General features: G+C 45.2%; 1 protein-coding gene across 3 annotated transcripts; it reads right to left on the bottom strand.

Annotated features, from left to right (window-relative positions):
* Positions 1-3,224: 3,224 nt before the first annotated feature.
* LOC130281701 (complement C1r-A subcomponent-like) lies at positions 3,225-26,445 on the bottom strand. 3 transcript variants are annotated; one of them, XM_056529208.1, is made up of 10 exons: positions 26,227-26,445; positions 16,772-16,958; positions 13,362-13,505; positions 13,032-13,228; positions 9,054-9,201; positions 8,819-8,940; positions 6,668-6,746; positions 6,445-6,585; positions 4,443-4,517; positions 3,225-4,032 (listed from the first exon to the last, which is right to left on the bottom strand). In XM_056529208.1, the coding sequence occupies exons 2-10, from the start codon at positions 16,860-16,862 to the stop codon at positions 3,242-3,244; spliced, it is 1,788 nt and encodes a 595-aa protein (XP_056385183.1). In that variant the 5' UTR covers positions 16,863-16,958; positions 26,227-26,445; the 3' UTR covers positions 3,225-3,241. The 3 variants fall into 3 exon arrangements, with proteins under 3 accessions (XP_056385183.1, XP_056385184.1, XP_056385185.1); XM_056529209.1 differs by lacking the exon at positions 26,227-26,445 and adding an exon at positions 17,053-17,423; XM_056529210.1 differs by lacking the exon at positions 16,772-16,958 and having other exon boundaries at positions 26,227-26,258.
* Positions 26,446-26,802: the final 357 nt, after the last annotated feature.

A 26,802-nucleotide genomic window follows, 5' to 3' on the forward strand; every position in this document is an offset into this window, starting at 1 on the left:
AGGACGGAATAGGAGGTCTAGATAGGAGGTCAAGATATGAGGTCGGGATATGAGGACGGGATATGAGGTCAGGATATGAGGACAGGATATGAGGTCGGGATAGGAGGTCTAGATATAAGGACGGGATATGAGGTCAAGATAGGAGGTCGGAATAGGAGGACGGGATAGGAGGTCAGGATGTGAAGTCAAGATATGACGACGGGATATGAGGTTGGGATATGAGGTTGAGATATAAGGATGGGATATGGGGTTGGGATATGACAACAATATATGAGGACGGGATATGAAGTCAAAAGCTTCCTCCTTTGTTGATTTTCCTTCCCAACAAGGAATAGGAAGGAAAAACCGGGCAATGCCGGGTACTCAGCTAGTATATATATATATATATATATATATATATATATATATATACACACCCATGCAGCAGAATGGAGGGTGAAATCAGTGACAGGAGGTGCAGCAGGAGGAAATAAACAATTGAGATGGGAAAATATTTACTTAGTTGCATAAAAATTCTGCACACTAATAGTTGCCCAATTATTGGGCAAACATTCTCAGAAAAAAAGCCAAAACCTCACGTTTACTTTCTCAATATTCTGGTTTATAGTTTTTAAACATTTTGGATTGATGGAGAGCGCTGTAGGTCTTCAATAATAAAACAAATCCTCAAAATACAACTTGCATAAGAATTGTGCACACAGTGGGAAGATTTATCGAAACATCTGTGTAGGAAAAGTGGTGCAGTTGCCCATAGCAACCAGTGGAATCCCTTCTCTCATTTTTCAGAGGCTTTATCAAAAATGAAAGCAGCCATCTGATTGGTTGTTATGGGCAACTGCACCACTCTTCCTCTACAAATGTTTTGATATATCTCCCCCAGTGTATTTACATAAGACCTATCTCAAAGTAATGTTATCCCTAATATATGCATCTAATAACAGATTGACATTCTATATCAGTGGTCTGTGACTCCATGTTTTCTTGGGTTAAATCCATATTATATACCATTGTTACCAGGGGCGGACAGCTGCACAGGGGCCCAGCATGTTAGGGGGCCCACCGCCCCCTCATTGGTCCCAGGTGGCACTTTTCAGGGGCGGCACTTTGCTGCCCCCTTTTTTTTGTGCCTAGTAGGTTCATGGTATGGCCGGCCCTGCCGCTGTGCTGATGTTCTAAAGCGGCCATAGCACTTAATAGTGCAGCGGGTACTTTAGACAGTGAGTCTGCAGACCAGAGTAGGAGGTATTCAGTGACGTCACTCGTCAGGCTGCCGCTGGGGAGGAGAAGCACTGCGCAGGTCAGGTAAGTGTGTCTCTGTCTGTATGTTGGGGGGGGGGGGTCTATGTTACCTAATGTGGGGAAACTATGTTTCCTAATGTGGGGAAACTATGATACCTAATGTGGGGAAACTATGCTGCCTAATGTGGGGAAACTATGCTACCTAATGTGGGGAAACTATGCTACCTAATGTGGGGAAACTATGCTACCTAATGTGGGGAATCTATGCTACCTAATGTGGGGAATCTATGCTACCTAATGTGGGGAAACTGCTACCTAATGTAGGGAATCTATGCTACCGAATGTGGGGAATCTATGCTACCTAATGTGGGGAAACTGCTACCTAATGTAGGGAATCTATGATACCTAATGTAGGGAATCTATGCTTCCTTATGTGGGGAACTATGCTACCTAATGTGGGGAATCTATGCTACCTAATGTGGGGAAACTGCTACCTAATGTAGGAAATCTATGCTACCTAATGTGGGGAAACTGCTACCTAATGTGGGTAAACTATGCTACCTAATGTGGGGATACTATGCTACCTAATGTGGGGAAACTATGCTACTTAACATGGGGATACTATGCTACCTAATGTGGAGAAACTGCTACCTAATGTAGGGAATCTATGCTACCTAATGTGGGGAAACTGCTACCAAATGTAGGGAATCTATGCTACCTAATGTGGGGAAACTGCTACCTAATGCGAGGTAACCATGCTACCTAATGTGGGGAAACTATGCTACCTAATGTGGGGAAACTATGCTACCTAATGTGGGGGAACTGCCATCTACATAATGCTGCAGATTAATGTGAGTTGCAGTGCAATTTTATGGAATAGTACTTTTTTTGGGAAGGGGGGGGGGGGGGTCCAGGGGCCCTCTGTTGTCTGTGCCCGCCCCTGGTTGTTACTCTGAGTCAGATATAACTCAGACGAGTAGTAGTCATACCATCTCAGGTTGCAGTATTAAAGCAGTACTCCACTGGCCAACGTACCGAACTGAATGTTCCGAACGCTGTGCGGCCCGCAGCACGAAAACAGCGTTCGGAACATTTGGTTCTGAACGCTGGCCAGTGGAGTACCCCTTTAATCAGTGAGTCTGCAGACCCGCGCAGGAGGTAATCAGTGACATCACTCGACAGGCCGCCGCTGGGGAGGAGAAGCACTGTGCAGGCCAGGTAAGTGTGTCTCTGTGTGTATCTGTCTGAATGTTGGTGGGGGGGGGGGGCTATGCTACCTAATGTGGGGAAACTGATAGCTAATGTGGGGAATCTGCTAAAAAATGTAGAGAATCTATGCTACCTAATGTGGGGAAACTGCTACCTGATGTGGGGAATCTATGCTACTTAATGTGGGGAATCTATGCTACCTAATGTGGAGAAACTATGCTACCTAATGTGGGGAAACTATGCTACCTAATGTGGGGAAACTATGATCCCTAATGTGGGGAAACTGCTACCTAATGTGGGGAATCTATGCTACCTACTGTGGGAAATCTATGCTACCTAATGTGGGGAAACTTCTACCTAATGTAGGGAATCTATGCTACCTGGGTGTTCCAGGCACATTCTTTGCACAGGGGCCCTCTGTTGTCTGTGACCGTCCCCGGTTGTTACTCTGAGTCAGATATAATGCTGTTTTCGCTCTGCGGGGGTTGGCCACGCCTCCTCAATGCAAGTCTATGGGAGGGGACGTGACAGTCATGGCCGACCCCCACAGCAGGAAAACAGCATTCGGAACATTTGGTTCTGAACGCTGATGAGTGGAGTACCCCTTTAATCAGATTTTTAGGAGAACCCCTTTAATTATAAACATTCACAGTATGCAGCAGGTTAATAAAATTGGTAAATCTCATGTTGTGCTCTTATATTATGGCAGCCTAGGTAAAGCATTTGCATTTGTTCCAGGCAATTATTACGATTTTTAGATCATTTGAGGTTACTGTGATGAGGAGTACTACTCCTATCCTCCACTTATGTGGCTTCTAATCCAATCAAGATAATTAACAACTTTGGTGTAATACCCATAACCGCGACCGCAATCTATACCCCAAGACACAATGCCTGAGGCAAACCATGTGTTGCCGTTTTCGACAGCAAATGCCCCTCCGCTGTCTCCTTGGCACGAGTCCTTTGACAGTCCGGTGTTTTCGGTGTAACCGGCACAGAACATGTTTTCAGTAAATTTCTGTTTTTCTGTCTTAACATTTTTTTGCTTTTCGTCTAATTGGCTCTGGCATTTGTCTCTCGCGACCACAGGCAAAAAGACATAGTGAAGATCATCAGTAAGCATGTTGTCCTCCGTCATCCCAAACCCACTGACGTAGCCTACTCTATTGGACTGATACAGGGACGCCTCACTGCTTTGGGGTAGACATATGGGAGACACGTTGCTGTTCATAGTCACTGGACTCTCTAGTTGGATCAGGGCGATGTCATGGTTGTGACTGTCTGTAGAGTAGTCCGGGTGGATGTGGTATGCTTTGACTTTTGCTAGGCCGATTTTTAAAAGGTTTTCCACATTAACGTCTCCGAGGAAGAGGTGAATGTTATTGGCTTCGAGGTTCTTTGTGCTCCCCTGCGGTTTCAGAACATGAGCTGCAGTAAGAACCCATTTTTCATCAATCAGAACACCGCCTGCTCGCCCAGGACCTGTTTTTACCAAAGCTTGCCAAGGGAAGTTTCCATTCTCCGCTTTTTCGCCACTGATGATGCGACTGAAACGCGCTATGGGATTCTGAGGTTGTCCACACACTGAGAGTACAAGAGCAAGAGGTTAATAATTATCCTGGTGTCTAGTGGGTTAATAATTCTGTCCCTAATGTTGTTTCTTTTTAAAGGGGTACTCCACTGCTCCAGTGTCCAGAACATTTAGTTCCGAACGCTGGGTGCGGGCTGTGGGGGTTGTGACGTCACGACCCCCGCAGCCCGCACCCAGCGTTCGGAATTTTATGTTCTGGACGCTGGGGCAGTGGAGTACCCCTTTAAGTCAAAGCATACAGGGTAGGGGAATTTAGATTGTGAGTCCCAAGGGTCCAATTTAAGTGCACAGTGTTATTATTACTATTAGTATTATTATTATTATCATTCAGTATATTAGGCTAATTTAATAATTATTTTTTTAATTTCTTAAAACTTAACAAAAAAAAAAAAAAAAAACATACCTGGCAAACATAATGGGATCTGTTGGCCTCCATTGTCATCCTTCCACACACGATCTTCTGAGCAGATGAAATTAGCTGAAAATCATAGATATACCCAGGTTATACCAGCATGGTACATATCACTATATACAGGAGATATATAACTTATACCAGCTGTACATATATATTATATACAGTATATACCCAGGTTATACCAGCATGGTCCATATCACTATATACAGGAGATATATAACTTATACCAGCTGTACATATATATTATATACAGCATATACCCAGGTTATACCAGCATGGTCCATATCACTATATACAGGAGATATATAAATTATACCAGCTGTACATATATAATTATATACAGTATATACCCAGGTTATACCAGCATGGTCCATATCACTATATACAGGAGATATATAAATTATACCAGCTGTACATATATAATTATATACAGTATATACCCAGGTTATACCAGCATGGTCCATATCCCTATATACAGGAGATATATAAATTATACCAGCTGTACATATATAATTATATACAGTATATACCCAGGTTATACCAGCATGGTCCATATCACTATATACAGGAGATATATAACTTATACCAGCTGTACATATATAATTATATACAGTATATACCCAGGTTATACCAGCATGGTCCATATCACTATATACAGGAGATATATAACTTATACCAGCTGTACATATATAATTATATACAGTATATACCAGGTTATACCAGCATGGTCCATACCACTATATACAGGAGATATATAAATTATACCAGCTGTACATATATAATTATATACAGTATATACCAGGTTATACCAGCATGGTCCATATGACTATATACAGGAGATATATAACTTATACCAGCTGTACATATATAATTATATACAGTATATACCCAGGTTATACCAGCATGGTCCATATCACTATATACAGGAGATATATAAATTATACCAGCTGTACATATATATTATATACAGTATATACCCAGGTTATACCAGCATGGTCCATATCACTATATACAGGAGATATATAACTTATACCAGCTGTACATATATAATTATATACAGTATATACCAGGTTATACCAGCATGGTCCATACCACTATATACAGGAGATATATAACTTATACCAGCTGTACATATATAATTATATACAGTATATACCCAGGTTATACCAGCATGGTCCATATCACTATATACAGGAGATATATAACTTATACCAGCTGTACATATATAATTATATACAGTATATACCAGGTTATATCAGCATGGTCCATACCACTATATACAGGAGATATATAACTTATACCAGCTGTACATATATAATTATATACAGTATATACCCATGTTATACCAGCATGGTCCATATCACTATATACAGGAGATATATAACTTATACCAGCTGTACATATATATTATATACGGCATATACCAGGTTATACCAGCATGGTCCATATCACTATATACAGGAGATATATAACTTATACCAGCTGTATATATATAATTATATACAGTATATACCAGGTTATACCAGCATGGTCCATATCACTATATACAGGAGATATATAACTTATACCAGCTGTACATATATAATTATATACAGTATATGCCCAGGTTATACCAGCATGGTCCATATCACTATATACAGGAGATATATAACTTATACCAGCTGTACATATATAATTATATACAGTATATACCCAGGTTATACCAGCATGGTCCATATCACTATATACAGGAGATATATAACTTATACCAGCTGTACATATATAATTATATACAGTATATACCCAGGTTATACCAGCATGATCCATATCACTATATACAGGAGATATATAACTTATACCAGCTGTACATATATAATTATATACAGTTTATACCCAGGTTATACCAGCAGGGTCCATATCACTATATATACAGGAGATGTATAACATATACTACTTATACTCTGTACATAATGCACCCAGTATATACAGTGTAGACAGTAAATATACATACCACTTCCAGTCCTGGTGACCATTTTGTAGTACGGTTCATTACACGAGTAGATTATTTTGGACAGGTACGTCACTCTGTTTGGTTCAGTCAAGAACCTGTGACCGCCGTTACGCAAAACCTCCGGCTCCTTACAGCTCAAAACTGCACAGAGAAGCAGCGAGTGATAAGACAACCCAGGGTATACAGTATTAGTACAATTCTATATGAGCATGTCAGGCCTTACTTTCACAGCGGGGTACAGGCCGATGCCAGTTGCCATCTCTCTGGCAGACGGCAGTGAAGACTCTCAGTTCTTTGCCTTCCTGCAGGAAAAAGCATTAAATGACATTACCGCCAATCGTGCCCCAGAACTCTTCTTCCTCTTGTATCAGGAAGCAGTTCATTGGCAGCACCCATTTCCTGCAACTCTGGAGCTATCACAGTCACAGAGTCACCCAGGCTTCATAGTAATGAAGAGTTCCTGCTTTTCCTTCCATCAGTCCTTGTCTCCTCTAGTTATACACTGAATTCAGTGCTACAGGACATCTACGGAGGCATCCTGAGGAACATCTCCACATGAAGTTATATACCACTACTAGGAGATCTCCTTTAAAGGGGTACTCTGCTGAAAAACATTTTTTTAAATCAACTGGTGCCAGAAAGTTAAACAGATTTGTAAATTACTTCTACATACAAATCTTAATCCTCCCAGTACTTATCGGCTGCTGTATACTACAGAGGAAGTTCTTTTCTTGTTGAACTTCCTTTCTGTCTAACCACAGTGCTCTCTGCTGACACCTCTGTCCATGTCAGGAACTGTCCGGAGCAGGATAGGTTTGCTATGGGGATTTACTCGTACTCTGGACAGTTCCTGACATGGACAGAGGAGTCAGCAGAGAGCACTGTGGTCAGACAGAAAGGAAATTCAAATAGAAAAGAATTTCCTCTGGAGTATACAGCAGCTGCTAAGTGCTGGAAGGATTAAGATTTTTATAAATAGAATTAATTTACAAATCTGTTTAACTTTCTGGCACTAGTTGATTTAAATAAATAAAATGTTTTCCAGTGGAGTACCCCTTTAAAGAAGACCAGGGATCAATGAAATTGATGTCTAGTATTCACTCCTCACTTTGCTAAAAGTTCCCGCCCATCTGACAATTTAGTGAAAAGAACAAAAAGTCAACCAAATGTGGGATAAGAAGGGCTTGTTGTTTGCATGATAAGTTGTACTATTTTGGGTTACATAACAATTTATTTACCAGTTTTTATAATTTTTTCTCAATATAGGTACTTCATTTTGGGTAGGGGTGTGTGGAGTTAGCTAAGGAGCTAAGCCTGCTCCACATCCAAAGGGTAACTGATCATTCTGATACCAGTTGTTTAACCTTCTAGATGCTGCTGTCAGTAGTAACATTGGCATATAATTAGTTAAATGACTGATGTAAGACAAGTATAAAAAATTATTCTACCCAATTATTTTTAACTAAAAAAAAATATAACCAGACTATTACAATAAAGCTTTGCTGATCACACACGGTAAAAATGTATAGAAAAAAAAGAACATTTCCCAATGCCAGAATCACAACCTAAATAACATGTAATAGAAGGCGATCAAAAAGTCACATCTACTCCAATATGGTATCATTAAAAACTGAAAGGGGTACTCTGCCCCCAGACATCTTATCCCCTATCCAGGATCTCCCTGCTGCACCCGGCGTTCGTTTAGAGCGCCGGGTTCAGCGCCGGAGGCTAGTGATGTCACAGCCGCGTCCCGCTCATGATGTCACGGCCACCCCCCCTCAATGCAAGTCTATGGGAGGGGGCGTGACGGCCGCCACGCCCCCTCCAATATCCTTGCATTGAGGGGGCATGCCTGTGATGTCACGAGTGGGGCGTGACCGTGATGTCACGAGCCTCCGCCCCGCATCGTCAGTCATCCGGCACAGAGCGAAGTTCTCTCCATGCACCGGATGTCTAGGGTGCTGCAGCGGTTGGACCCCCGCGATCAGACATCTTATCCCCTATCCAACGATAGGGGATACGATGTCCAGGGGCGGAGTACTCCTTTAAGTTTAACCCGCAAAAAACAAGCCCTCACACAGCTCCATTAATGGAGAAATAAAAAAGTTATAGAGGTCAGAATATTAAAACATGTCAACTTTAGTGCAAAGTGAACTGCTTTGGGTACTAAGGCTTGTCCCGTCCACTGTTCCGATCACTGCTCATATACCCCCGATGCTTTTTCAGTGACCTTATCGGATGTTAGAGCTTACGGCAGGTTTTACAATGTTTAAGTATAAAATATCTCAGGACTTTCACACTCTATTTGCCCTAATTTTTAGTACCTGACAGCCATGGTTTTGTGTCTACAGATATAGTTAAAAAATGTTCATACCTCCATCAACCTGTACCCTGTGCGACAGGATAGTACAAAGTACTCCTGCATTCTGTATACTTCTTGCATCGGGGAAACAATGGAGAATTCATCAAGGGTGACAGGTTTTGGACACTGGATGGCTGGAAGGAAACAAACCAAGGAGGTCACCACCGAAGAAACATCTGATAGATGCTGATGTAACGTACAGTAACACTATGTAAGCTGCTCAATAAGACCTCAGGCCACCTCTTACCTTCTGATGTGTAGAATATCTTCCACCCTCTGCTGTCCCCGGAGTCATCAGTCTGGAATAGGATGTCCACCTTGTGGCTCTTCGTCTTGATGACCCTTGGGGGGCTTCTCCCGCACAAAGTGTTCACTAAGTCATCTCCTTCAAATATCTGACAACATAGAGGTATGGAGGTCATTCGAAGCGGCTTAGCTGATGAGATGGTTTGTTGACTGTGGCTTATGATGGGGCAGAGTTTGTCAGATCTAAATGTTCTCTATATACTGTCCTCAATATAAGAACCTTACAGTCACATACAGGCCCTGGTGTCTAAGGGAGCCCTATGGCTTCTCTGACATGTAAGAAAATATTAGTGTTATAAATTTTATTTTATTTATTTATATAGCACCTACAGATTCCGCAGCGCTTAGATATGGCACTTGGTAGGTTGGGCATTGGGGCCATGATCTGATTAGCACAAGCTGCTATCAGGGTTCCCCTTTAAGTTGCAGGGCTGAGCAGCTAAACCAATTCTCCAAAACCACTGCTCGATCACAGAAACAACTGTTTGGCTGTACAATCACAGCTGCACAGTTATCTCTATCACCTCTCTGCACTCACCTCCATGATCATAGAGAGAACTGTATGGCCATAGAATTACAGCAGCACAGTCCTCTCTATCACCTCTCTGCACTCATCTCCATCATCATAGAGAGAACTGTATGGCCATACAATTACAGCTGCACAGTTATCTCTATCACCTCTCTGCACTCATCTCCATGATCATAGAGAGAACTGTGTGGCCATACAATTACAGCAGCACAGTCCTCTCTATCACCTCTCTGCACTCATCTCCATCATCATAGAGAGAACTGTATGGCTATACAATTACAGCAGCACAGTCCTCTCTATCACCTCTCTGCACTCATCTCCATCATCATAGAGAGAACTGTATGGCCATACAATTACAGCTGCACAGTTATCTCTATCACCTCTCTGCACTCATCTCCATGATCATAGAGAGAACTGTATGGCCATACAATTACAGCAGCACAGTCCTCTCTATCACCTCTCTGCACTCATCTCCATCATCATAGAGAGAACTCTATGGCCATACAATTACAGCAGCACAGTCCTCTCTATCACCTCTCTGCACTCATCTCTATCATCATAGAGAGAACTGTATGGCCATACAATTACAGCAGCACAGTCCTCTCTATCACCTCTCTGCACTCATCTCCATGATCATAGAGAAAACTGTACGGCCATACAATTACAGTACATCTGCACAGTCCTCTCTATCACCTCCCTGCACTTATCTCTATGATCACAGAGAAAAATGTGTATGGCCATTCAGTTAGATCTGCACAGTCCTCTCTATCACCTCCCTGTACTTATCTCTATGATCACAGAGGGGACTGTATAGCTATTTAGTTACAGCTGCACAGTCGTCTCTATCTTTTCTCTGTACTCAACTTTATCATCGTAGAGAAGACTGTATTGGCCGTACAGTTAGGCCGCTCTTAGACATTGGGACAACAGCCAGCGGCTGCCACACACATTAGCACCTAGAGATGAAGCTTTAAGCAGTGGCAAGTCCAGGTGCCGGCCACAATTATCAGGGAATCACAAGCAGCTAACAGATAGCCTTTAGCACTTGAGAATCCCCGATAATTCCAGCTCGTACCTGGACTTTAATATATCATCTCTACGTGCCAGCTGCAATAAAGAGACGCCCAAGGCAGACACAGGCTGTTAGTGCAGCGTCTATGAGCGGCCTTACAGATGCACAGGCCTCTCAATCCCCTCTTTGCCCTCATCTCTATGATCAATCAATGTTCAGCTTACTTTTTTTTTTAAACGTAACTTTTATTAAGAGTTTATCATAAATGAACAATACAGTTCAAGGTATCAAACGTAGATGTGGTTTACAGCCAGGAGAATGCTGGAGACTGTGAGTATCCAACTGGACCCTAGGTATAAAGGATTAACCTCTACACTGCCTCTATTGAATTGGACCTTAAAGGGGTACTCTGAGGAAAACTTTTTTTTTTTTTTTTTTTTTTTTTAATCAACTGGTGCCAGAAAGTTAAACAGATTTGTAAATTACTTCAATTAAAAAATTTTAATCCTTCCAGTATGTATTAGCGGCTGTATACTACAGAGTAAATTCTTTTCTTATTGGATTTCTTTTCTGTCACAACCACAGTGCTCTCTGCTGCCACATCTGTCCATTTTAGGAACTTTCCAGAGCAGGAGAGGTTTGCTATTGGGATTTTCTCCTGCTCTGGACAGTTCCTGACATGGAAAGAGGTGTCAGCAGAGAGCACTGTGGTCGTGACACAAAAGAAATCCATAAAGAAAAGAATTTCCTCTGGAGTATACAGCAGGTGATAAGTACTGGAAGGATTAAGATTTTTTAATAGAAGTAATTTACAAATCTGACTTGTTAGCAAGGATAGGTATGGCGCCCGGCACTGCTGTCTCCAATCAGCCACTAGGATATATGGGATAGGTATGCTGCTGTGACCTCGGCGTGGACAATGCCTGCTATGTGGAGGTGCAGACCACTGAGTGAAGGTAACTTGTATCAACTAGTTGAGCGAAGAAGAAAAAAGTCGCACTCACCAACCAGGAGCAGTATTCACAATCTTGTCCTTTATTTACACCGGCAGAGTGGAACAATAAAACGCGGTCACACACGAGGGGAGCGAGAGCAGCTGCTCTGCGGGGGCACACCACCAGAGGCTACTCGTTTCGCGCCACGGCTTGACGCTTCTTCCGGCCAATAGGTGTAGCACCTATTGGTCAAGCCGTGACGCGAAACTAGTAGCCTCTGGTGGTGTGCCCCCGCATCCTGAGAGCGGCTGCTCTCGCTCCCCTCATGTGTGACCGCGTTTTATTGTTCCACTCTGCCGGTGTGAATAAAGGACAAGATTGTGAATACTGCTCCTGGTTGGTGAGTGCGACTTTTTTCTTTTACAAATCTGTTAAACTTTCTGGCATCAGTTGATTTAAAAAAACATTTGCCTTACCCTACCATAGCCCACCAGGGATACTGGTATTAGCCCCTTTCCTGCCATAGACCATCATGGATACTGTATTAACCCTCTTTCTTGCCCTAGACCACGGTGGTACAGACATTAAAGGGGTACTCCACTGCCCCAGCGTTGGGAATATTTTTTTTCAAAGGCTGGGTTCGGGCTGTGGAGGTCGTGATGTCATGCCCCCTTGTGATGTCAACCTACGCCCCCTTAAAGGGGTATTCCAGGCAAAAACTTTTTTTATATATATATCAACTGGCTCCAGAAAGTTAGACAGATTTGTAAATTACTTCTATTAAAAAATCTTAATCCTTCCAATAGTTATTAGCTTCTGAAGTTTTCTGTCTAACTGCTCTATGATGATGTCACGTCCCGGGAGCTGTGCATGATGGGAAAATTTCGCCATAGGAACTGCACAGCTCCCGGGACGTGAGTCATCATTGAGCAGTTAGACAGAAAACAACAACTCAACTTCAGAAGCTAATAACTATTGGAAGGATTAAGATTTTTTAATAGAAGCAATTTACAAGTCTGATTAACTTTCCGGAGCCAGTTGATATATGAAAAAAAAAGTTTTTGCCTGAAATACCCCTTTAAATGTATGTCTATGGGAGGGGGCGTGGCCCGCTCCTATAGACTTGCATTGAGGGGGCGTGGTGTGTTGTCACAAGGGGGCATGACTGTGATGTCATGACCCCCGCAGCCCGCACCCAGCATTCGGAACAAAATGTTCACAATGCTGGGGCAGTGGAGTACCCCTTTAACACCTATACTACCCTAGACCACAAGGGATGAACCACTGACTATAACATAAAAAGGGGCCACATACTTTTCTTAGCCATCTTCCCCCTGTGCATGGGAAAAGGGAAATAAGGTGCAAGAATAAAAGAGAAGACAAGATGGCGGGACACCACAACGAAAACCATAATCCATGGTCACTGAGAAGTCTTTATATCACCTCCAAGGTATCGTAAGGACATGTAGCTTGTGGATGATCATCAATATCAAAGGTCTCAATGAACTCAAGTGAGATGTGCATTCCTTTCTCCACTCGTATCTGATAGGTGCAGTTGAGGTCGGGTGGGTACGGTTGGGGGTACCCTGGACTGGAAATGAATCCAGATTCCTCCGTAAACAACAGGTTACTGCACTGTACTGAAAAGATATGAAAAACAATGACTCTATCTTAAAGACTGTTCTAGGTTCTAGAGAAGTGGTCGGCCACTTGAGGCTCTACACTTGTAGATTGACCACCACTGGAGAGCCACAGGTTGCAGATAGGACCTACCTTTGCAGGACCGCTTGTCACTCTGCAGAACGTATCCTGGGAGGCAGGAGCAGGAATAGCCTCCTATATAATTGTGGCATATATGCTGGCATGGTTGGGTCCAGATGAGGCTGTTGTCATTGGGCGATGCACACTCATTGTTATCTGGATAGGTGAAGTGTAATAGAAAACAGAGAACATAAGAAAGTGAAACGGACTTGAAAGACAATGTCCAGGTGACCATAGACACTGCACATTTTTGTACATTGGTCCTATACATAAATGCCCATGGTGCCTACCTACTCCATCACCTGCCAGCTAAACTACCACCTAAACCAGGTACCACCCAGAGGTCTCCTCTTCATAGCACATGAGAAGGGGAGACAGAGGAGCAGCACAGGGCTTATCTGGCACCACTTATCTCCACAAAAAAAAAAAATTAATATAACCAATACCAAAATCATAATACCAAAAATCTGAATTATGTATGCAGCTTTGGGCTATAATACAGAATACAAATTAGAGCCCCCTCTAGGGCAGATGTGTATTTACCGGGGGGGGGGGGGGGGGGTCTGTATTGGTTTAGGGTGTCAGCGTATGTATATTTTAGGTCAGGGGTTTGTATTAGTTTAAGGACCTGTCACCAAATAAACTTTTCTAAACTAACTCAGGCTATATTCCCTAACTACTCCTAACACTCCTCCCACCCTTTAAAAAGCTGTGTATCATATCTTTATTCTTTCTCACATAGTGCAATCTCCCAGCAGGAGAAAGTGGGTGTTTCCCAGCAGGCATGACATCACTGAAGCCTGCTGGGGGACCACTTCTGCCCTCACATCGTTGCAGTGCTGTGATGAATAGAATACGTCAGTCTCTGTGCAGCTTTCAGTCAGGCTCTATGCATGTTTCAGTGAGGATCTATGCATGTTTCAGTGAGGATCTATGCATGTTTCAGTGAGGATCTATGCATGTTTCAGTGAGGATCTATGCATGTTTCAGTGAGGATCTATGCATGTTTCAGTGAGGCTTTTTGCTGCTTTCAGAGAAGCAATTCCTGAGTTTGGTCTCCTGCCAGGCTGGGAGGAGACCAAACTCACTGCATTAATTGTGGCAGGGGACAGAACAGAGCCACCTAGTGGCTGTTTTTTCTATTACATTTTAAACATATTTATGTTGATAATTTTAAAAGCAAGTGACTGGGAAAGTGTCGGCTAATTACACAAGGAGCACTATATTAAAAGTTTTATTTGGTGACAGGTACTCTTTAAGAGTCTGTATTTTTCACAGGGTCTTGTCTGGGGTCATTATCTATGGAGCGTGGGCTGGGGCCTGTATTAGGGTTTTTGTCTGGGGTCTGCATTTGTTCAGGGGGTTTGGAGTCTGTATTACTTTAGGGGTTTTGGACTTATTTAAGGGCATGTGGTCTGGGGTCTGTATTTATTCAGGGGATCTAGGTTTGAGTCTGTACTTATTTGGGTGTCTGGTCTAGTGTTCCAACATGTTGGAGTCTGGACTGCGAGTCTGTTTTATTTACGGTGTTGCAACAAAGTCAGTATTTGTTTTGGGGATTCAGGGCTGGGGTCTGTATTCAACAGAAGTTTGGTTTGGGCTTATTTGTGTTTACAGTGTCACGTTATATATATATATATATATATATATATATATGAGGCCTGGAGTCTGTAGTAGTTTAGGGGTTTAGTATTTATTTATGAGGTCTAGGCTGGGGTCAGTATTTATCTTGGGGAACTGTATTTGTTTAGAGGATATGAGTTGGGGTTTGTATCTGCCTGGGTAGTCTGGGACTTGATGTGTTCAGGGGAGTAGGGTGTGCCTATTTGAGGTCTGGGATTTGTAAGAGTTTAAGGGGTTTGCATTAGTTTAGGGGATATTTATGTAGGGGGATCCTGTATGGGGTCTTTATTTGATTATGAGGTCTGAGGTTGGGGTCTGTATTCAATAGTAGTTTGATCTGGGCCTATTTGTGTTTACGGGGTCAGGGTCTGTATACATGTGGTCTGGGGTCCAGTCCAGGAGTACGCAGTGTCACCGCCGAGGCTGCTAATTTGCTGTGGTAGTAAAGTGACACCAGAACTCGAACTGAAGACATCCAATGTGGAACACCGGAGACAAAATGGGGGATCATTGCAGGAACGGAGGTGGAGGTAAGTAAAACAGTTTGTTTATATGAAAAGATAAGAGGACACTTAGGACTGTGACACACATGGGGTAGATGAGGGGACAGTAATAACTGTGACACACAGAGGGGAGATGAGGGGACAGTTATGCCTGACACACAGAGGAGAGATGAGGGGACAGTAATAACTGTCACACACAGAGAGGAGATGAGGGGACAGTAATGACTGTAAGACACAGAGGGAAGATAAGTGGACAGGAATGACTGTGAAACACAAAGGAGAGGTGAGGGACAGTAATGACTGTGACACACAGAGGGGAGATGAGGGAGAGTAATGACTGTGACACACAGAGGGGAGATGAGGGAGAGTAATGACTGTGACACACAGGGAGAGACGAAGGGACAATAATGACTGACCCACAGGGAGAGATGAGGGGACAGTAATGACTGACCCACTGGGGGAGATGAGGGGACAGTAATAACTGTCACACACAGAGAGGAGATAAGTGGACAGGAATGACTGTGAAACACAAAGGAGAGGTGAGGGACAGTAATGACTGTGACACACAGAGGAGAGATGAGGGACAGTAATGACTGTGACACACAGAGGGGAGATGAGGGACAGTAATGACTGTGACACACAGAGGGGAGATGAGGGACAGTAATGACTGTGACACACAGGGAGAGACGAAGGGACAATAATGACTGACCCACAGGGGGAGATGAGGGGACACTAATGACTAATCATATGATGTCACATGATTCCTGTTGCATGATGTCATGTTACGAGACGTGCAGCATCCTGGCTCCTAACTTTTTTTTTTGCTGGCTCCTTGATTCATACCAAATTTGCCAAGCCCTGGTATAAATTGTCATTTGTTCATGTAACTGTACTACTTTACACACTACTTTAGTGTTTTCTAACCAGGGTGCCTCCAGCTGTTGCAAAACTACAATTCCCTGCAGAATAATCTCCCTCCTACCCAGTGGTCTCTCCACCCATTGAAGCAGACAGGCTCCTCTGAACACGTGACTAGTGATGTAATGTCTCGGGCCGCACTGCAACCTAGGAAAACCTGAGAGTTTTGACATGTTGTATGCTGATAAAAATAAACACTGGGGCAAAAATCACAGAAGAATTGCGAGACCACCATGAAACACAGGTACAGACACTATATTATGAACTACACTAACTTTACAGCCCCTGTAACATAGTCAAATAAAAAAAAACAATCCTGGAATACCCTTTTAAATGATGACTTTAGTGATAATACTAAAAAGTATATCGTATACTTGCCCATAGCCCAGTAGAATGCCTGGAATCCTTTATAGAAGACAGCAGAACCATTTTCTTCATTGGAGAAATCTGAGTGAAATTCAATTTTCATTTGGTTCCCATGTGAGGTAAAGATGCGATGACCTGGATGCGATCTGGACTTTTTGAGGCCACAGAACCGCCCCAATACCCTATTGTCATCAAACACCTGGAAATCAAATAATTGAAACCAGGTATTATAGGGGGGCACATATACAAACCAGGTATTATAGGGGGGCACACATACAGGAACTGATTCTTACCTGTTTAGCTCCACTTGTTTAGTGCATGGCCCACACTGCTATATACAGGAGATGTATAACTATATACCTTTTGTGCATATATCTATATACTGTATATGTATATAAAACTCAATGGGGGAGAGTTATCAAAACGTGTGTAGAGGAAGAGTGGTCAGATCACTTTTTTTTTATTTGCACAGCCCTTTTTAAAAATGAAAGAAGAAATCTGATTGGCATAGAAGGACGAGAGGATTGGCATATTAGGACGAGATATAAGGACAGGATATAAGAAGAAGATATGAGGTCGGGATATGAGAAGAAGATATGAGGTCGGGATATGAGGATGAGATATGAGGTCGGGATATGAGAAGAAGATATGAGGTCGGGATATGAGGACGAGATATGAGAAGAGGATATGAGGACATTATATGAGGTCGGAATATGAGGACGAGATATGAGAAGGGGATATGAGGATAAGATATGAGAAGGGGATATGAGGACATGATATGAGGTTGGAATATGAGGACAAGATATGAGAAGGGGATATGAGGATGAGATATGAGAAGGGAATATGAGGACATGATATGAGGTTGGAATATGAGGACGAGATATGAGAAGGGGATATGAGGACATGATATGAGGTTGGAATATGAGGACGAGATATGAGAAGGGGATATGAGGACATGATATGAGGTTGGGATATGAGGACGAGATATGAGAAGGGGATATGATGGTGAGATATAAGGACAGGATAGGAGTTCAGGATTTGAGGACAAGATATGAGGTTGGGATATGAGGACAAGAGATGAGGACAAGATATGAGGTTGGGATATGAGGACAAAGTATAGAAAGGGGATATGAGGTCAGGATATGAGAAGGGGATATGAAGAGAGGCGTAGGAACTCTCAGAAATCTGGTAGGGGGTTAGCATTCTAACCGGGTGTGGTTTTGCAAGGGCGGAGTCACAAAGGGGGCAGAGCCAGTTGCATGATGCAACAAAATTAAACATCAGGCTCCTCAGCACAGGTACCTTCACACAGGCAGGCTGTGTGTGAGTTGGGGGGGGGGGTCTCTACAGCCTGTGAGGCACCTTACCACCTTAAAAGGGGTACTCCGGTGGAAACCTTTTTTTTTTTTTTTTAAATCTACTGGTGCCAGAAAGTTAAACAGTTTTGTAAATTACATCTATTTAAAAATCTTAATCCTTTAATGAATCCTGTAATTATCAGCTGCTGTATGCTACAGAGGAAGTTGTGTAGGTCTTTCCAGTGCTCTCTGCTGACACCTCTACCTCTACAACAGGTGACACTGATGAAAGATTCCCATAAATAATCATTTATATATATATATATATATATATATATATATATATATATATACTAGCTGAGTACCCGGCGTTGCCCGGTTTTTCCTTCCTCATCCTTGTTGGGGAGGAAAATCAACAGAGGAAGAAGCTTTTGACTTCATATCCAATCCCCATATATTGTTGTCATATCCCAACCCCATATCCCGTCCTCCTACCCCGACCTCATATCCCATCCTCCTATCTCAACCTTCTATCCTGTCCTCCTATCCCGACCTCCTATCCCGTCCGCCTATCTCCACCTCCTATCTCCCCCTCATATCCTGACCTCCTAACTCGAAATCCTAACTCGACCTCCTATCCCAACCTCCTATCCCCTCCTCCTATCCCCTCCTCCTATCCTGACCTCCTATCCCATCCTCCTATCTCCACCTCCTATCCCCTCCTCTTATCCCGACTTCCTATCTCGACCTCCTATTCCGACCTCCTATCTCGACCTCCTATCCCGTCCTCCTATCCCGACCTCCTATCCCGTCCTCCTATCTCGTCCTCATATCCTGACCTCCTAACTCGACCTCCTATCCCATGCTCCTATCCCCTCCTCCTATGTCGACCTCCTATCCCGACCTCCTATCCCGTCCTCCTATCTCGACCTCATATCCCGACCTCCTATCCCGTCCTCCTATCCCGACCTCCTATCTCGACCTCCTATCCCGATCTCCTATCCCGACCTCCTATCCTGACCTCCTAATCCGTCCTCCTATCCCGACCTCCCATCCCATTCTCAAATCCAGTCCTCAAATCCTGACCTCCTATCCCGACCTCATATCCCGACCCGTAATATGTGTACCAGGTAATGAAATATCTCCAGCCGTACAGATATTATGTGAGAACATACATTTCCCATTGATTTTCATGGGACTTTAAACAAAAACCCCGACACTCACAAATGGGGGTGGTTAAGGGTTAAATTAACTATCCTATATTTTAAGTGGACATATAAGTAACATGTGACCAAGTATTATCGAAATATCTCCAGCCATTTGGAAGTTATGCAGTAACATATATTTCCCATAGACTTGTAAGGGACTTTAAACATAAACCCCACCCCTGGCAAATGGGGGTGAGTAAGGGTTAAATCACCTATCCTATGTTTGTTGATGACATATAAGTAACATGTGGCCAAGTTTCATGTTAATATCTTTAGCCGTTTTGACGTTTTTGTGGAACATACATACATACATACATACATACACACACGTACGTACGTACATACATACATATATACACACACACACATTGGGGGACATGTATCAATAATGGTGTAGCAATGTGTGATTTTATGTATGTTTTTTTGCGTCAAATGGAGCATATTTGCGCCAAAATTATCAATTGTCGTACACAAGTTTGTAATTTTGGCACAAATGTAGCCCTACAAAAGGCGCAGAACCCCAGAATTCCAGGCAGTAAATCTGACTTTGGGACGTTCTATTGTTGTAGCTATTTTCTCTGTCACTTTATTCATGGTGTAGATTTGCGCCTAAATGAAGGTATTTGCGCCTAAACTTGCGCCAAATCGAAAAGTCGCAATTAATGAATTCCAGACCAAAGAATGATTGTAACTGAAATCACGACTAACAAAGTGAAATCAGTGATTTTGTTCTAAACCATTTGGCGCAATTGTTTGTCGCAAAAAATGACATAAAGGAAAAATTGCGACAAATCCCATACAAAAAAACAGGGTAAAAAGCTTCATACATACCCCCACTGAGTTTTATATATATAGATATATATATATATTACAAACAATAGCAGCTGCACATTTAAGGTAGGAGCCACCAAGCAAAAGAGGCTTCAGGCATTCTGTAAGAGACCCTTACAGAAAAACGCCATAAAAAATGCCAATTTTCCAGCACTGCGTTTTTTCAGCAAAAAAACGCAGCGTCCAGATGTTAGCTACACGTCAATAGTAAACTGCAAAATGCCAGATCCACTTGGCGTTTTTCAGTTTAGCTTTTTTTTTATCCTTATGGTGTTTTTCAGCAATTTTGGGCTAAGAGGCTGGTTTTTCAAAACGCCCGACAAAACCTAGTTTGGTGTTTTTTGCACAGAAATCGTGGCATTTTCCTCCCATAGAAGTCTATGGAAGAGCAAAAACGCCAAGAAAAACGCCATGTTGGTTTTAACTTTTGCCGTTTTTGTCGTCGGTTTTTATTCTTTTTTGGACTTTAGCGATCCAAAAAAGTAATGGAGATACCTTTTTATTAAAATTTCGTAGGGTACCATTAAAAAAAAAAAGATACAGTAGTGATGGAAAAAATTGTATTTAACGAAATGTATCTTTTTTATTACAAGATTTTTATTAATTTTTAAACAGGGATCAATTTAGGTGAGAGGGTAAAGAACTAAAAATGTAGCCGACATTAGTAAAAATGTAGTGTGTGCGTGTTTTTCACTTTTTTTCCAACATTTTTTAGGTAGTACTACTACTCCCAGCATGGAACACACTGTTCCATGATGGGAGTAGTAGTTACCTGTACTAACAGACAGATCGCCCGTTGCGATCCTCTTGTATAATGTATAGATGCGGCGGCTGCTCTTCTATGGTCCCCTGCACTGACGTATATATACACTTATCTATATTTCCCGCAGAGCTGTGATTGGCCAGATGGTTCCAGCCAATCACAGTTCTCTGTGGGAAATATGAATAGGTGTATATATACATCAGTGCAGGGGACCATAGGAGAGCGGCCGTCGCATCCATACATTATACAGGAGGATCACAGCGGGTGTCAGGAGTGATACCTGCTGTGATCTGTTCTTAACTACAAGTACTACTACTCCCAACATGGAGCACACTCTGCTCCATGCTGGGAGCTGCAGTACCTGCATTAATAGACAGATCGCAACAGGTGTCAGAAGTTACACTCGCTGCGATCTGTCTATTAATGCAGGTACTACAGCTCCCAGCATGGAGCTGAGTGTGCTCCATGTTGAGAGTAGTAGTACTTGCAGTTAAGGACACATCACAGCGGATGTCACTCCTGACACCCGCTGCGATCATCCTATCTATTGCAGAGATGGAGCGGCTCTATACAGCGCTCGCATCTCTGCACTATACTCCGGACAGTGATGTGAAAAGAACATCACTCATTCATATTTCCCTCAGAGCTGTGATTGGCTGTAACCATCCGGCCAATCCCCACTCTGGGCAGAAAATATGAATGAGTGATGTTCTATTCACATCACTGGCCGGAGTATAGTTCTATATTATGGACGATCGCAGCGGGTGTCAGTAGTGACACCCGGGGCGATATGTCTATTAGTACAGGTACTACTACTCCCATCATGGAACAGTGTGTTCCATGCTGGAAGTAGTAGTAGTACTACCTATAAAATGTTAAAAAGAGAAAAAAAAAGTTTAAAACACACACACACACTTTATAACACAAATTATTAAAATTTTGTTATAAAAAAAAAAAATCATTTAGTTAAAGGAGAACTACGGGATTGAACATTTTATCCCCTATCCTAAGGATAGGGGATAAGTTTCAGATTGCGGGAGGTCCGACCGCTGGGGCCCCCTGCGATCTGCTGTACGGAGCCCCGACAGCCCGCGGGAAGGGGGCGTGTCGACCTCCACACGAAGCGGCGGCCGACACGCCCCCTCAATACAACTCTATGGCAGAGCCGAAGCGCTGCCTTCGGCAATCTCCGGCTCTGCCATAGAGATGTATTGAGGGGGCGTGTCAGCCGCCGCTTCGTGCGGGGGTCGACACCCGCTATCTGGCCGGAGAGCCTGGCCCCCGTACAGAGAGATCGCAGGGGGCCCCAGCGGTCGGACTCCTCGCGATTTCGAACTCACTTAGGATAGGGGGATACGTTTTTCACCACTGGACTACCCCTTTAACTGTAGTTAAAGGAAAATTGTCAGCAAAGTCACCAGCACTAACCAGTGGTACTGGCTGGTAGTGGGGGTGACCCTAAATAAAACGAAGTTCACCATGCCTAAATCTGTCGCTTCTTTCTTTCATTATTAAAATTTTTCCGAATACTGTATGCAAATGAGGAGCAAGTGGCACGGGTGGGGTTACGATCCTTGTCTAGGGCACTGTGACGTCAGCGCTCAGCCTGGCTAGTCTATATTCATTGCCTCCCTCCGCCTCCTGCCCGCTCTGTATTTTAGTCTACCGTGTACTGTATGGGGGACATTTATCAATGTTGGTGTAAGGTAGTAAAGATTTTGGGGGAGATTTATCAAAACCTGTCCAGAGGAAAAGTGGCTGAGTTGCCCATAGCAACCAATCAGATCGCTTCTTTCATTTTTGAAAAGACCTGTGAAAAATGAAAGAAGGGATCTGATTGGTTGCTATGGGCAACTCAGCCACTTTTCCTCTGGACAGGTTTTGATAAATCTCCCCCATTACCTGTTTGCTTGGTGTATTGTTTGCTCAGTTGCTCAAAACTTACCAAAATGGTGCACGGGACTTGATACATTTTGCTCAATTATAGAAACCAGTGAACTGCAGAGATTGATTTAAAGGGGTACTCTGGCTCTAAGACATCTTATCCCCTATCCAAAGGATAGGGGATAAGATTCCCACCGTTGGGGACCCCCGCAATCTTGCATTCGGCCCCCACCTCTTTGAGCTCCACGCCGCGCTGCCAGCTCACAACTGCTGGGTGCCAACCACGGGGCCGGAGTATCATGACGTCCCGACACCGCCCCCGTGTGACATCACCCCCCCCCCCCCCGCTATGCAAGTCTATGGGAGGGGGCGTGACGCCCCCTCCCATAGACTTGCATAGCGGAGCTGGGGCGTGACGTCACACGGGGGGCGGAGTCGTGATGTCACGATACTCCGGCCCCGTGGTCGGCACCCGGCAGTTTGTGAGCTGGCAGCGCGGCGTGGAGCTCAAAGAGGTGGGGGCCGAATGCAAGATTGCGGGGGTCCCCAGCTACCCCTTTAAGCTTTGTACCTGTCCTATTAGGTGGTGTAGGTTTGCACAAAAAAAAAAAAAAACCACTTCTAAATTTAATTTGCACAAATAATAAACACATCTCCACTGCAAAAAGTGGGGTACGGTGCACCAAACAGTAGACAACTTTGAAAGATGTTCTACTGAAAATTGCGCATTTTCATTTTTTTTTATATGTTTTAGTATGTTATATCTCTAATATATTTTCATTTTTTTTTATTATGTTGCATTTTACGTTTGAAAACCGGCCACTAGGGGTCTCCCTCCTAGTGGCCGGCTGCAGGCTGGCGTGACTTCCTGCCTGAATTCGGACCCCCTCCCTGTGGTAGATTAGGTTCTGTGGAGACAGAGCAGGGGGAGGGGATGAGCTGTGTATGGGGGAGGAGCTGTGTATGGGGGAGGGGAGGAGCTGTGTACCGAGCTGTGGACGTCCTCGCTCTCCCCCTGCTGTGTCTTCTTGTGTTATGTACAGCGGGGGGGAGTGAAGTGAGATTTCCGAACCTAAGGGGCGTGGCTTAATTATCTCCTGCAGACGTGCGTTCTCGGGCTCTGCCCTCGCTCCTCCCACACATAGCAGAACTCCCAGCTCCCCCCCAACACACATAGCAGAACTCCCAGCTCCCCCCCAACACACATAGCAGAACTCCCAGCTCCCCCCTCCCCTCACACACATAGCAGAACTCCCAGCTCCCCCCTCCCCTCACACACATAGCAGAACTCCCAGCTCCCCCCTCCCCTCACACACAGCAGAACTCCCAGCTCCCCCCTAACACACATAGCAGAACTCTCAGCTCCCCCCTCCCCTCACACACATAGCAAAACTCCCAACTCCCCCTCAACACACATAGCAGAACTCTCAGCTCCCCCCTTCCCTCACACACATAGCAGAACTCCCAGCTCCCCCCTCCCCTCACACATAGCAGAACTCCCAGCTCCCCCCCTCCCCTCACACATAGCAGAACTCCCAGCTCCCCCTCACACACATAGCAGAACTCCCAGCTCCCCCTCCCCTCACACACAGCAGAACTCCCAGCTCCCCCCCAACACACATAGCAGAACTCTCAGCTCCCCCCTCCCCTCACACACATAGCAAAACTCCCAGCTCCCCCCCAACACACATAGCAGAACTCTCAGCTCCCCCCTCCCCTCACACACATAGCAGAACTCCCAGCTCCCCCCTCCCCTCACACATAGCAGAACTCCCAACTCCCCCTCACACACATAGCAGAACTCCCAGCTCCCCCCCTCCCCTCACACATAGCAGAACTCCCAGCTCCCCCTCACACACATAGCAGAACTCCCAGCTCCCCCCTCCCCTCACACACAGCAGAACTCCCAGCTCCCCCCAACACACATAGCAGAACTCTCAGCTCCTCCTTCCCCTTACACACACACATAGCAGAACTCCCAGCTCCCCCCTCCCCTCACACATAGCAGAACTCCCAGCTCCCCCCTCCCCTTACACATAGCAGAACTCCCAGCTCCCCCAACACACATAGCAGAACTCCCAGCTCCCCCCTCCCCTCACACATAGCAGAACTCCCAGCTCCCCCCCCTCCCCTCACACATAGCAGAACTCCCAGCTCCCCCCTCCCCTCACACACAGCAGAACTCCCAGCTCCCCCCTCACACACAGCAGAACTCCCAGCTCCCCCCCTCACACACAGCAGAACTCCCAGCTCCCCCCCTCCCCTCACACACAGCATAACTCCCAGCTCCCCCCAACACACACAGCAGAACTCCCAGCTCCCCCCTCCCCTCACACATAGCAGAACTCCCATCTCCCCCCTCCCCTCACACATAGCAGAACTCCCAGCTCCCCCCTCCCCTCACACACAGCAGAACTCCCAGCTCCCCCCTCCCCTCACACACAGCAGAACTCCCAGCTCCCCTCACACACAGTAGAACTCCCATCTCCCCCCTCCCCTCACACATAGCAGAACTCCCAGCTCCCCCCTCCCCTCACACACAGCAGAACTCCCAGCTCCCCCCCTCCCCTCACACACAGCAGAACTCCCAGCTCCCCCCCAACACACACAGCAGAACTCCCAGCTCCCCCCTCCCCTCACACACAGCAGAACTCCCAGCTCCCCCCTCCCCTCACACACAGCAGAATTCCCAGCTCCCCCCCTCCCCTCACACACAGCAGAACTCCCAGCTCCCCCCTCCCCTCACACACAGCAGAACTCCCAGCTCCCCCCCAACACACACAGCAGAACTCCCAGCTCCCCCCTCCCCTCACACATAGCAGAACTCCCAGCTCCCCCCCAACACACACAGCAGAACTCCCAGCTCCCCCCTCCCCTCACACACAGCAGAACTCCCAGCTCCCCCCTCCCCTCACACACAGCAGAACTCCCAGCTCCCCCCTCCCCTCACACACATAGCAGAACTCCCAGCTCCCCCCTCCCCTCACACACAGCAGAATTCCCAGCTCCCCCCCTCCCCTCACACACAGCAGAACTCCCAGCTCCCCCCTCCCCTCACACACAGCAGAACTCCCAGCTCCCCCCTCCCCTCACACACAGCAGAATTCCCAGCTCCCCCCCTCCCCTCACACACAGCAGAACTCCCAGCTCCCCCCTCCCCTCACACACAGCAGAACTCCCAGCTCCCCCCCAACACACACAGCAGAACTCCCAGCTCCCCCCTCCCCTCACACATAGCAGAACTCCCAGCTCCCCCCCAACACACACAGCAGAACTCCCAGCTCCCCCCTCCCCTCACACACAGCAGAACTCCCAGCTCCCCCCTCCCCTCACACACAGCAGAACTCCCAGCTCCCCCCTCCCCTCACACACATAGCAGAACTCCCAGCTCCCCCCTCCCCTCACACACATAGCAGAACTCCCAGCTCCCCCCTCCCCTCACACACAGCAGAACTCCCAGTAATAAGTTCAGGTTCCTCTCACCCAGTGCAGCACATCTTCCCCCGAGCAGCATCTGTTCCTGTGCCAGCAGGAGGAGGAGCCAGAGGACAAAGAGGAGGAGCCAGAGGACAAAGAGGAGGAGGCAGCCAGGAGTGTCCTGTCTGTACTGTGGTCAGACTCTGTGGCCTCCGATCACTGGGTGAGTCTGTCAGTCTTCTCCCGAGAGAAGAGCAGAAGAGCCTCCTCATGGCAGCTACAGCTCTGCCTGTAAGTACCAGCAGCCGGTACTAGCAGCATCTCAGTGAGGGGGTAACTTTATTATCGGTCCTCCAGCAAGGGGGGCGGGTGAATCCCCCCCACACCCCTCCAGAACCCCCCCATGATATGAGGAGGGGGTATGAGGACAATATAAGGCTGGAATACTGTTCCACAGCATATGAGGTCGGAATATGAGGATTGGATATAAGGGTTGGGATATGAGGAACATGAAAAGGTCAGGATTTGAGGTCGGGTTGTGAGGACTGGATATGAGGATGGAATACTGTGAGGACAGAATATGAGGGCGGGATATATAAGTTGCTGAGTTACCCATAGCAACCAATCAGATCACTTTCATTT

This window comes from Hyla sarda, chromosome 7 (assembly GCF_029499605.1).
Source record: "Hyla sarda isolate aHylSar1 chromosome 7, aHylSar1.hap1, whole genome shotgun sequence".
NCBI lineage: Eukaryota > Metazoa > Chordata > Amphibia > Anura > Hylidae > Hyla > Hyla sarda.